General features: G+C 38.6%; 1 protein-coding gene across 1 annotated transcript; it reads left to right on the forward strand.

Moving 5' to 3' along the window:
• The first annotated feature begins 616 nt into the window (after nt 1-616).
• LOC146003016 (uncharacterized) lies at nt 617-13,093 on the forward strand. The gene is made up of 3 exons (XM_083141177.1): nt 617-1,715; nt 11,415-11,844; nt 13,009-13,093. The coding sequence occupies exons 1-3, from the start codon at nt 797-799 to the stop codon at nt 13,091-13,093; spliced, it is 1,434 nt and encodes a 477-aa protein (XP_082997303.1). The 5' UTR covers nt 617-796.
• Nucleotides 13,094-13,416: the final 323 nt, after the last annotated feature.

Genomic DNA, 13,416 nt, shown 5'->3' on the forward strand with positions numbered 1-13,416 from the left:
ATGGCGTCGTAGAGCGCTGTGCTAACCACTGCGCCACGGAGTATATAATTGAATTGCTTAATAATTATAATGATGTTTGTACTGTGTTTATGCAGGACACTTGTACTTGAGAGCAAGGAATAAAAACTAATTTTTATGCATCTCTGAAGAACTTTGGATGTATGACCCGCTATACTGTAGTGCTGCACCCAGCTACATAATGACTCGTTTGCGACTAGGTCATCTCTTTCCAATCGCTACCATACGTCAAAGACCCTTGACTTCCACAATTAAAACCAAGTTGACGCTTTTGAGCATATGCTCTGGCACACGCCTCTAAGAACGGTTTTTCTCTCATGTCATATACAATTAGCTGGGATGAAAATCAAGAGTCCTCAAGGTTGTGAAGAAGTCAAAGAAAGCGTTGACATAACACACGTAAGCCACCCAGGGTAACGTTCCGAGGAGCAGCGGTGTGTATCGGGAGAGACAGGACCGCACTACCGAGGCATGAACTCGAGTGAAAATTGTTGTGTTAACGTTCACAGTACGGTTTCTGTTTGAAGTTTACGTTCCTTTTCCGCCATATATAAAGGTTCTGGGGGTCAAGACGCAACAAGTTCAGTTCTAACTTTCATGCACCATGCATGTCTTTTGTGTTGGCGATGTTTCTCGGGGATATATTCATGATGAATATTGAAGTGATTAGTTTTGTGGTCAATGACTTGGAAGTGCACCACTAGTGGACTGAAAGCAAGCACCAAGTCATATCTATGACTGAGTGTGCAGTGCACCATGACAAGAATATGTGATAAATATGGTACCAGCATTACTTGAGGCAAGGTTTTTAATTAGGGTATATATTTTAGTGTATGTGGTTCGTGCGCGCCATGTGTTACCTGCTACGGTTCCTCTTGGGAATGAAATATCGTCGAAAGAGGATAATTGTCTTGTGGATAATGAACTGTATATTAATGGGGAGGAATTGTACAATGGAACTGAATCCATACCTCCAGAGAATACTGGATTGGCGACTGAAGTTTTGGAAAACTCAACAATGCTAGAAAATGTCACAGCCAATTTGGAAAAACAAGTAGTTCCTAGTCATAACGTTAGTGCCGTAAGAGACAATTCGATTGTTGTACCTCGTAAGAAGCCGAAACGTGTCCCAAGAATACCAATCGATGTTCAATTGTCCAAGGAAGAAATGGACGCGTTGGAAAAGGTGCAAGCGGTTTCGCGTAGTCTTCACGTTCAAGAGGTGAGGCTGTTCAGGAAACTGTACAAGAAGTTATACGCTGACTGCATGCTGAAGAATACCCTGACGTGCTTCAAACTGTCTTTCCTGACTTCCCTTAAGGATTTTGTGGACCCTGAAGCTGACATTAGAGTGCACGGGAATTCCGAAAGCGCAGAAGCCGAATTCAGGGAGGACAATAAACATGAAGCTGATGATCGAGAGGTGAACAAAGATTCAGAAGAATCGTCTACAGAAAACACAGAGGTTTCGGAACAGTACGTTGACCCTTTAACCTGGGGACTTAGCACTTTGAAGGACATAGTTGTTCGGTTTGTGCTCAACATATTTCTGGATTTCTTTCAGGATAAAGAGAGTGATAGTGTGGAGCCTAGACATTACAATGATGTTGATTATGAATCATCATCATCTGAGGAATCAGAAGAGTATGACGACGACGATTATGATAGTGATGAAGATAATCGGGATGATCGCACAAGTGAGTATGGTACGAACTCTTTCTGTACATATAATGATTTACAATTCTAAAAGTTATTGTTGAACCTCGATAGGGTTATTGTTCATAATTTAAAAGATCATCACTAGAACTTGAAGTATACAGTTGTCTAAATAATTTAAATATTTTTGAGGCACTCTTAGTGAACCATATCTAACAAATTATTGCATTTAAGTGTGCAGTCATTAATATTTTACTCTCTTAACGAGACTGAGAGTGCAAATTTAGTCACCGAGAACTGCATGAAATACATTAACACTGTGAAGATACATTTTAAGGTCACCGATGAGGTGAATTCTAGAAATGTCATTTGAATCCCTCAAGATGAATGCCTCAAATTTCAAAATTCATCTTCTTAAGAAACCCGAGAGGACATATTTAATGTTGTTAAAATTATAAAAATGCGCAAGACATTCTTGAAAACTCGAATGCACAAAGTTCTTATGCTATTTCGGGATCAAAACCTCTTCATTAATATAACCACCTAAACGAAGGCGGTGTTCTTACTGGGGATGAGAGGGACATTTTCCCTTTTCTGGTTGCAAACATTTATCCTTGGAAGGGAGAAATGCATGTATTTATGAGAGATAAAATTTTCTTTACTTTCTTCGAGCATTTTTCCTTCAATATAATGAGAAACATATACTCCGTATTTCACAATTTCGTTTCATGGTTGAATAAATCTGTAAGACGTGAAGTGAGGCATTAGCTTCAGAAAAGTTAAGAATTTGAAGGGACTAAGACGAAAGAAATAATTTACACAACACACACAGCGTGGCATTGAAAGATTCATGATAAATGGAGCACCACAAGCAAAAGAACTTTCGGCCAAAAGCCTTCACACACCTTTCTTGCCATCCGTTCAACTCTACTCCTCCCCTCCGCGCAGAGTACGATGCACAGGAGACGCGGTTCTGCGCAGGTCCTTTTGCCTGTGGTCCCACTATAGATCCCCCCTTCGGATTGAAAATTTTAGGTTCTTCGAGGAGGATGGTAAATATATTATTTATATGTATAATTATTAGATAAATATAATGTCGCAGTACTTCGATAGAAGTTCCTGGAATGTCCCTCCACTCGAAATATTTTAAATACTGCGATGAATATGTATGTATGTGTGTGCAGTACTTCGATGCTCTCTCACTCTTTCTCTCTCTCTCTCTCTCTCTCTCTCTCTCTCTCTCTCTGCCTCTATGTGTGTTTAAGAGAGCCTTTTCAAACAGAAAGTTCGTTAAGAGCTTTACGATTACAGCTTGACTAATATAAGAATGTCCCAGTGGCACTGTATGTCCTAGTGGCACTGTAGTCGAATTTTCAACCGTAAGCGAGCGTGAGCAATGCAATTAGCTGCTTCCATTGTTTCCGTCGGTAAATTTTGCATCACTGTAAAAAGGCACGAGAGAAGGGGAAAAGGAAGGAGAAAACAAATTACTGTAAACTTTAGTTTGCCACTTTGCCGGGGGCAGTGATCGCGCGGATCACAATAGTGATCCACTCGTATATTTTCACGTGCTACTGTAGTTTGACCTTGGCAACCAGTATACTTCCTGGAACAGCGCAGGAACTATGTTGTTGTTGAAAATTGTTGACTTTCTATTAAAGCTCATATTTCAGTGTAGGACAATAGTGATCGGCGCGACCATACAATGACGGCAGTGTTTTCGGATACGTAGTATTATATATTGTGCATAAGTACGTGTTTCTAAAATAAATTACAAATATAAGCAGCGGATGTGTCCAGACAGCCAAAAACCTCTTTGTTATATTTTTGGGGAAAAAAGTAACAAAAGTAAGATTATAAGATATGTATTTTTGTTTGGATTCATCACATCAAAATGCAATGCACTAGATTTAGAATTTCCGCCCTCTTGTAATGTGTTGAGTGAAATAACTTAATTTTCTTTTGTTGCGTAATTGAACCAGAATACTTCACAAACATCATTCTCGCTATATAACCAGATAAATTTGGACACATAATGCGTATGGAGCAGTGTTCTGAATAGAAGAAAATATTTATTTACGTAAGAAAAATCACTAAATATTTGCTTTGTGTTATAAATAATTTGACATATATGTTCTATATTGCATGTTCAGAATTAAAGCTCAAATATGTTTTTACACCGAAATAAAGAAAAATATATAGTTATTAATACCTAAAATTTGTAATCCAAATTACTAACACTTAAGTTTCAGTACACACGTCTGTTTCAGGAATATAAATTAATAATTGTGGATTTCCGCGCAGTCAAAAAGTTAGCTTTCTCGCGTATAGTGTCAGCTGTTCTCGAGGGGGGGGGGTTCAATTACGAGAGTTGATTTTTTCTTTGTGACCAATGTAGTGTTAAGCTGAAAGGTTTGATTAAGGAATGATGTTTTGATAAGCTAATACATGGAAATGACGCCCCTTTCCCTCCGTTGTTGTTAACTGTTTGTTTGTTTGAGTTGTTGTTTTAAGTCCACTTTATGCACAGTAAGGCTAATCGGGACTGGGCCTACAGTTTAAAGTGGGATCCGAACCACTTGTGCCTCCACCGAGTATCGAACCCGGGACCCCTTGATTACAAGGCAATGACGTTACCACTGCGCCATGGGGGAGGCCGTTGTTGTTAACAAGTAATAGTAGTATTTAGTATTTAATGAGGTTAATTAATTCTCTTTTAAACTGTATACATGTAAATATTGGCTTGAATGGAAATTAGGACCCTCGCAAAAAAAATCAACAGCAAAAAAAAACAAAAAAAACCAGCAAAACATCTGAACATGCCGCAAGTTAATGCACGAGATGAACAAAAGGCAAGAAATGAATGCTGAAAGCCACAAACGGCCTACATGGCATGGAATCACGCAAGCCAAAATTTCAGAGCGCAAAAAAAAAACTGACTGTGGCTTCAGCAGAAATAATAGACAGCCCGTGGCAACCCATGAGAAGAAAGATACAGTTACATTAGAGACCTAAGTGGCGGAAAAAAAAGACTGAAAATGTCCGAAAGCAAGTATCGCATTCCGTAACACATTTCCATGGTATTCGCTTACTGACCTTGACCGCCTGCACCTTAAGACTCTATGGGTATATAGGTTTTTCCATATAATACGAACGCTGCCAAGGAGGAATGAATGGATTAAATATTTATTTTAGTGTACAGGGTGCGAAATCCTGATGGGAAAGGGGGGATTAACCCCACCACAAATCTTGTCCTAAAAAATTCCCACCACCAAAATTTTCCGGGAGGGGAGAGTTTTTGTTATCAGAACGAAGACAAGCAAGTAGTTTTAACTTCAAATATACTTTACTATAAAAAGAACGAAGGATAATGTCTATCTCTCTATGTCTTCGTGAGTGTTCCACCAATCACAAAATATGCACAATTAAACTAAAACAACAATGAAAGTGAAAAATATGTATGAAATCTCACTGATTTATATTAATAAAAATCAAACATTAAACGAAAACTAAAACATAATGAAACAATGTCAACTATTTTGTAATTTATTTACATTTTGGACCAGTTGGTAAAGGAAGTAATTTGCCACTTTATAATTAACTGATATATATATATATATATATATATATATATATATATATATATATATATATATATCAAGAGACCAAGAAGGGAAAGATTCCACTTTTTGAACAAAATGGGCTGAATACTATAAATACATATCAAGAGCTAAAATAGAGGTTTTTAAAACAAACCGCTTATGGAATATTGTTACTATGGTTATGATGAATAAGTTTGTAATTGTTAGTTTCTTCAACCGGCTTTTAGTTTTGGTTGCTATGAGTTTTTTATTATTATTATTATTTCCCGGAAGTAAGATCGAGTATATATATATATATATATATATATATATATATATATATATATATATATATTGCAACGTGCCACCACTCGTAACTCCAGAGTATGGAGATCCGAATTGGCAACACACTGCTCCTTGCTCCGGCTGGTCAGTTGGGAGCACCAGTTCTCACCCAGGGATAGGGATTAAGACGATCCACATTCCTCCAGGAAGGACACCACCGAATTGCTACACGTGACAGTAAATAAAATTCAAATACTTTATAATTAAAATGTCCAAAATCTTTAATCACGAATCGCGCGCGTACATACTGTTTCGCACAAGTTAAAATTATAATTTGTTGGGTCACGCACGCTCGTAGGCAGTGATAAGTAACTTATTTAACACGAGAGTCAGCGCACCGCCTTCACAGTTAATAGCAAGACCTCAACTGCCTACCTCAAGCGCGAGGCGCAGCAGATTGTCTTATCTTACAATAATACAAACTCATAACATAAAATATCACAAGAAAAACTGATAATTTATATAACACATCAATGTTAATTAGCGATAGTAAGCTAAAGTTCAGGTTGGCAACAATTAAAAATGCCAACGTGGAAGTTTTTACATCTCCAAAAACACGTAGCGTGGTTCCCCCACTCCTAACATAAACAGCCAATAGGAAAACGATATTTTATTGAAAACGAGGGAGAAATACTTTGCTATAATATTACAATATTAAACTATATAGAAATAACTAAACTGATTTTATCAAATAATTCATATTTGCCCTTGCACATAAAAATGATTAAAGATTTAGTTTATAACGAAGACAAATTACATCAATCTTGTACATTGTTGAACAAAAATTGATATAAAGAAGAAATGTGCTTAACTTGAGCTTAAACAACAAAATTTGCGTGTAGGATAGTAATAATCCTAGCCATTTTGGATTTGAAAAACAATGAAAACGTTGCATATATTATTTGGGATAATTATTAGCCTATAAATTCTGAATAAATGTTGCAAAAATACGCGAATAATATTATAACATAAGATAAAACGTAAATATATACATGAAAACAATTAAGTATAAATAATTTAATCCAAGTTCTTAACTACCATGCTCAAGATCCCGGGTTCGATCCCCGGCCGGTTCAAATCCGGGAACTTTTCTAACGATGGAAGCGGCCCCGGCGCCCACCCAGCGTCGAATAACATGGGTACCTGGGGGAAACCCTGGGGGGTAAAGGCGGTCAGGGGCGTGATGCTGATCACATCACCCTCACTCATGACCGGATCAAGAAAGTGTGGGGCGTTACCCCCCACACCCCCTATACCCCCTCATGGCGTGGTGCTAAGCACAGGGGAACACTTTACCTTTTTTTTTATAAAGTTCTTAACTTGAAAGTATACGAATAAGATAAATGCCAATATACGACTGAAATATGCCTAACATGGCGGTCGTTACAATTTATATAACACAATATATATATATATATATATATATATATATATATATATACATACATACAGAATTTACATATTTAGTAATTTGCTATTATATGTAACAATACAATATGTATATAATAGTATATATATATATATATATATATATATATAATATACAAGGTGTCATTTTAATGGCGCCCACGGAAACGTATAGAGGACATCAAAACAAACAACTTTTCTCAGTAATATTTTTCTCGTTGGTGCGTCGTTTCGGCGCTACAGTCGTTCAAAAAAGCCCGTTTTGCCGCCTGAATGCTGGCAACCACACACAACATTTGATTGCATTTGTGACGTCATATCCCGTCGTGGAGCGATGGGTTCCAGGGTTGCCAGGAACACACATATTCTGTGAAAAATGACATAGCTACAATCAGCCACATTATGTATTGTAAAATTAAACGAGTAAACACGTTCTGTAACCTACCAGGAAGTAAATAAACGATACTAAAAATGGTAGAATGAAAATCGAATTCAAGTAAATGTGGTCATATCGAATTTTGTCTCAGATTACATGTTAGATATTTGCAAATGTAGTTACCAAGTTGGCATCTATAGTTCGACCACAAGGAAAATAAACTTCCGTCAAAAGCGTTCGCGCATCTTTCCTGCCGTTGTCGGTGCTCGGGGCAGTGTTGACAGGTCAGACTTGAAAAAATCAGGAGATTGTTCCTTGAGAAACCAGAAGATCTGCTACAAAATCCAATGATCTAATAGTAGCGGATAAACGACTTTCTTTTTTTTTTTGGAGGGGTGGCATAGGCGTGCGCATTTGGAGGCAATGGAACGTCCGCAGGTTTTTTTCCAGCGAGGGGGGAAACAATGTGTTTTTTTTTTATCAGGCGGGTAAACTAGGCATATTAACCCGTAATAGCGTTGCCCTCTCAGAAAACACCACTTGAGTATGAAATTAGCACGTTCCTATTATAATAATGGATGTAAATTACTGTGACTGAAATCGACTCATAGGTCTGAAATAATAGGTACTTTTATGTCAACATTCATTTTCCAGAAGGGAAGGGAACGGGTTAGGTTGTGAATAACGTAGAGTCACCAAGCAAAAGGTCACAACAAACGCCCCTGCTGCAGTGGCGCGCGTTGTTCAAGGTGTAAACGTCACAGATACGTTTGTAACAATGGTGCTAAACCCAGCACCCTGTGTTTGGCGAAAGGAAACCGAACATCTCCATTTCAGGAATGGATGTGTTTCAAACAAAAGAAAGTAAACCGTCCGAGGGACCAGACCAATGTCTTTCATCTCTTCCGCATCTTCCCGTGGTAAAATCTAAGTGGGTGCACGGAAAACACCCTCAAGTTTGCCCTTTCTCAGCACCGACACAAGGGGTCTGCCATGCCTCTCTTTTGGGACAGTAAATCGTAGAAAGTTGTGTTCACAAATTAAGCTAACGTGCCGCCCTTCGTTGTCGGGGATTTTCCACAATCTTTCAAGTCTAATGCTAACAATAACAAATTAAATTGCCTTCTGCTGGTGTTCGGCGTACAGGTATCGTTAGGGGTTGGCACGCGTCCTGTACCATAATGAGAAAATGAATTACGTATGTGAAATATATTGGTGAATTATACATCATGTCTTCCTCAAGAATTGAAGATAACAACGCTTCTAGGGTTCACCTATCCTCCCCATCTGCTAGAAATAAACACACACACACACACACACACACACACACACATACACACACACACACACACACACACACACACACACACACACACACATGTATAAAATAATTTGCCCACGCTACGAAGTCAGAGGTACTACCTAGCAAGACATGCACGTTTCACTTCATCCATGTCATCACTTCTTCATTCATCCTTCTTGTCGTACTTACCCGTAGAGGCACAAAAGCGACGTAAAATAACTAAAATAGAAATCGAGTTTGGGGTGGGATAAAATACAGCCATCTAAAAATAGTAATGTCCTAGCACAATTGAGTATCGTTTGGCATAATTTAACAGTTCAAACAGCACTTTTCATGGCTGAGTGGATTTCCACTCTACCTCTCCCCTCCATGTTCAAGTAAGATGAGCAGGAAACGTGTTTTTGAGCAGGCCACTGGAGGTTCCATAGCAATAGTTTATTAAGGAATTCTCCCGAGAAATCAATAGGCCTGGCAACGCTGACGTGAACCGCGCTGAATGTTCCTTCCCCCTACCCTTTCCCGCACCCGCCGGCGCAATGTGCTTCTGCGCAGGTTTTTTTGCTTGTGGTTCCACTATATGATTTAGTCTTATACACTTCGTCCTTCTGATACTAGTTGTCTGTGACACACTGAACAGATGACAAAATAGAAATGATAGAACTCAAAATTCCAAAGGTAAGCAATACATAGGTAAATATAATGTATATTCAGGGCATTATGAGGCAAGTGGCAAAAATGGTTCAAAATACAGGGATAAAAGTAGTAGTAATACAAGCTCTACATGTAATAGTTTGCAACTGTGAACAGGACAGTATATTCGCTACTGATTCATCATTAGATTGTTACTGTGGTTGTACGGGTACGTGTTTCAGCCGAAATGTAACAACGTGAACCTCGGATACTTCCCTTATCAGCACAAGAGCACCACATGGCATCTGGACACAAACCTGTAGATATCAACCTTGCAACGAGATTTGCAAATATTTGACATGTAGCTGGGCGTAAACAGCCACATCTAAACAGGCACATGTAAGCTGTAAGTCCAATGAAATTTATTGTTGTTGATATTTGATATGTAGGCTGAGACAAAATCCGATTTTGACACTTCATTTTGAATACGTTTTTTTACCATTCTCATATCGTTGGTTCACTTCTCCCTCCCCGGAGATGACTGCTTATTTTCTGGCTGGTAGGCTATGATGTTCGGTCTTCTGGACGCGTTTCTAGCTTCGTTTTACAGCTAATAATGTGGTTGGTAGTTTGTCATTTTTCACAAAATTTGTGTGTTCCTTGCAACCCTGCCGTGTGCTGTTTCGCCGCAGGAAATGACGTCACAGATACGATCAAATGTTGTGTTGGGTTTCCAGCATCCAGGCGGCAAAACGGTCTTTTTTGAACGGCTGTAGCGTCGAATCGACGCACCAACGAGAAAAATGTTACTGAGAAAAGTTGTTTGTTTTGATGTCCTCTATACGAATCTAGGTTCCGTGGGCGCCATTAAAATGACACCCTGTATATTAGGGCTGAGCCGATACCACTTCGAACCAATTCCGATACCCTCACCGGTTCCCACCGATACTTGAAAATTGTAATAAGTAAAAGTTGTTGAAAATATATAGGTATTAATATTAGTATTTAAGCATTCCACTCTAATTTTATGCATCAATTCCCAAGGTTTTTGCTTTAAAAATTTTAGAATTACATGTTACGTTAACACAAAAATTCAGTTTTTCCACATAAAGCTGGTGTAAAATACAGAAACATCGAATTTTGCATAATTTCGAGGATACTCCTCGAAAGTGTCTCACGGTATTTTTGCGGAGTCCGTGATGGATCAAAACGCTGGAAAAGTATCTGCAGGTATCGGTAAATAATTTCCAACCGATACTTTCCGATACTGATACCGCTGGTATCGGCTCAATCGGCTCAGCCATAATATAATATAATATAATATAATATAATATATATATATATATATATATATATATATATATATATATATATATATATATATATACAGGGTATGGACAAAAATATGGAAACGAAAATGGAATCTTGCACCATTCTTCATGCAAAACATGGTCAGAATCCTCGTCAGTGTCCTTCTGTCTATCACTCATACATTTCCGTCCACGCAGGTGCTTATCTGATGACGTCTTACCGGACACACTATTATGTCATTATGATCTTGGATAGAGTCCCTCTCAATATGCCAAATAACATGGCTAGTTTGGTAACAGAGGTCCCTGCAAAGCGGGCACCAACAATTTCCCCTCCTTGAAACACTGTCAGCTCGAACAAGATTCAATATCAACTGCACTGCAAGCTATCTACAGAGTAACTGTTGACTGCTACCAGTCTGACAGGGTCCTATCTCACGGCGCAAAACAAAAGAATGTCGCACCGCATCAGATTTCGAGTGGAAAAATTGTGTCGATATCACGCGTTCCGATGTCGTGGTGTTTCCATATTTTTTGTCCATCCTCTGTGTGTATGCATATATTTGTGCGTGTGTGTGTGTATAAATGAAGATCTTCCTCTCCAGTCTTCAAGGATTTCGTACCACCTTGTGCATCGGCACATATGGAAATTTTACACCCTTCAATGTATACGGGGGTAAATGAGAAAGGTTAAACGTGTAAGTTGTAAAGGGACAAAGGAACTATAAATAATGTTAGCATCTACAACACGCATCCACAATACAAATTCATTTCCTTGTTCATTTCAGTGAAGAATCCAGAGTTCAGCAATGGTATAGTTACGGGGACGGTGTTGGTAATATTGAAGATTGTCGTTCTGGCCAAAATTAAGATGCTGGCAGTGCTGCTGTTCCAAAAGATGCTGATGTTCGGCGCAATGTCTCTAGGAATGATGGGGGCCAACTTCATGATGAAAAAGCTTACAGGTGGTTTTTACGCTGGGAAAGGTGTAGGAGAGGCAAGTGCAGCTCACACTACCGGGTATGGGTATGGAGGATCGGGGCTTGGTTCACTTCTAGGCGACATGATGATGCACCACATGTCGTACCACCACCACAATGACCTTGGAGGTGCGGATTCTATGACGATGCCCATGTTTGCTCTTCCCCATGCAGCTCTGGGGCAGAGAAGGTTTTACCTTGAGCCTAACGGGTACATTATCGATAGACCGAGGAAGAGGTAAGGATTATGTTTTTTTTTTCTTTAGAGTCAGGATAGAAGCCAAATTTAAGAAGTGCTTTAAAATTGATTTCTATGTTTTTATTTTACTTCGTTTTTTGTTTTTTTGCCACTCTTGGCTAATCGCGAACAGAGGATAAGTGGTGGTATGATGAAATTGATGAAGGGACACTCACAAAGTACACCCATGTCCAGGTTGGGATTCGAACCCTCGCATATCCTGATAATAAATATACGAAGACTTACATGCGCTTTACTTATGTTTCTGGTACAAAATATAAGTATACATATATTTATATTCTTCCAAAAAATAAATGTTGGAACGAGAAGTCAAGTAAATTTAGTATTCGACAAAGCCTAAACTCCTTGCCTTAAGCGATTCCACGAAAATCCTTTCACCTTAATATCCAGAGAATATACATGGTTGGAAAGAGGGTTCCTAAATTGCTCTTCCCCCAAGTTGTTTAAGTTACAGCTACTTACTATTAAAAGTAACTGCTTACAGTTAGAATTCCTCAAGAAAAATCTGGAGATTATTTCCAGAACATCTTTGGCTGTTATGCACTTGAAGCATCGGAACGAGTCACAACTCTCGAAGCAGCCAATTAACCAAGCGAGCCGCTGACGTCATCTCAACCGAGAACCTATCGCTAAGCCCCTTGCTCAGGTTCTACACGCCCACTAGGCTCGCTAGACAGATTCGCGCAGTTCGCTGGAGATGTTCCGAAAGTAATTCGACTTTACTTCCAAACATTGAATTTTAAAGCGTGAAACAATACTTGCATCATGAAGTTCATATTCAAAAATGTAATGAAAATACACGTGTTACAGAATAAAATATGACTATTATGGAGGGGCCTTGGCGTGGATAGTAATTTACCGTTGTTTCTAGGAATGCTTGTGTCTAACGCAGGGAGCACTCCCCCCCCCCCCCACTGATTGTTAGACTAAAAGGGGTGATTAATCTATTAAATATTGTTTTAAATTCTAATCTGCGGAAAGTGGACACTTTAGAATACTATATGGAGTATTATAATTTACTTTTTCTTAATAAAAACAGTACCATAACATCTATTGTAACTTGTTAAGTATTTGACTAGCTATTTGTTTACAAGTTCAGTGTTTGTGTTATTAACTATAATTTTTCATGTGTTTATCTTTCAGTAACAGAAGAGTATCCAAATTATCTGCACAACCAGCCTTCGTTAAACGTCGCTTCGTACCAGTGTTGCTTGGTTTGAAGAAGTAGGTCAACTTGATAGAAACTCTTTTTGTCCACAAACGACAAGGGATAGGGTAGTACATCAATTGGGAATGGGAAGGTGTTCTAATAACGACTCATGACACATAGTACAGTGTTGTGCATCCTTTCTTAAGTTTGTGGCATATCTTCCTTGGAGCTTCAGTGATTACCAAAAGTTTTTTTCATTGACTAATGTAGCCATGCGTTGACTTTAATCATTCAATTCATTGAAGTAGTGTTCTAATTGTCCTGACAATGCTTGGATACCACAAATAGTATCGAATCTGTGACCATGAGCATCATGAACAAGACGTTCCCATTGTTTCCCT

Source organism: Lepisma saccharinum, chromosome 19 (assembly GCF_977018435.1).
Source record: "Lepisma saccharinum chromosome 19, izLepSacc3.1, whole genome shotgun sequence".
In the NCBI taxonomy this organism is placed as follows: Eukaryota; Metazoa; Arthropoda; class Insecta; order Zygentoma; family Lepismatidae; genus Lepisma; species Lepisma saccharinum.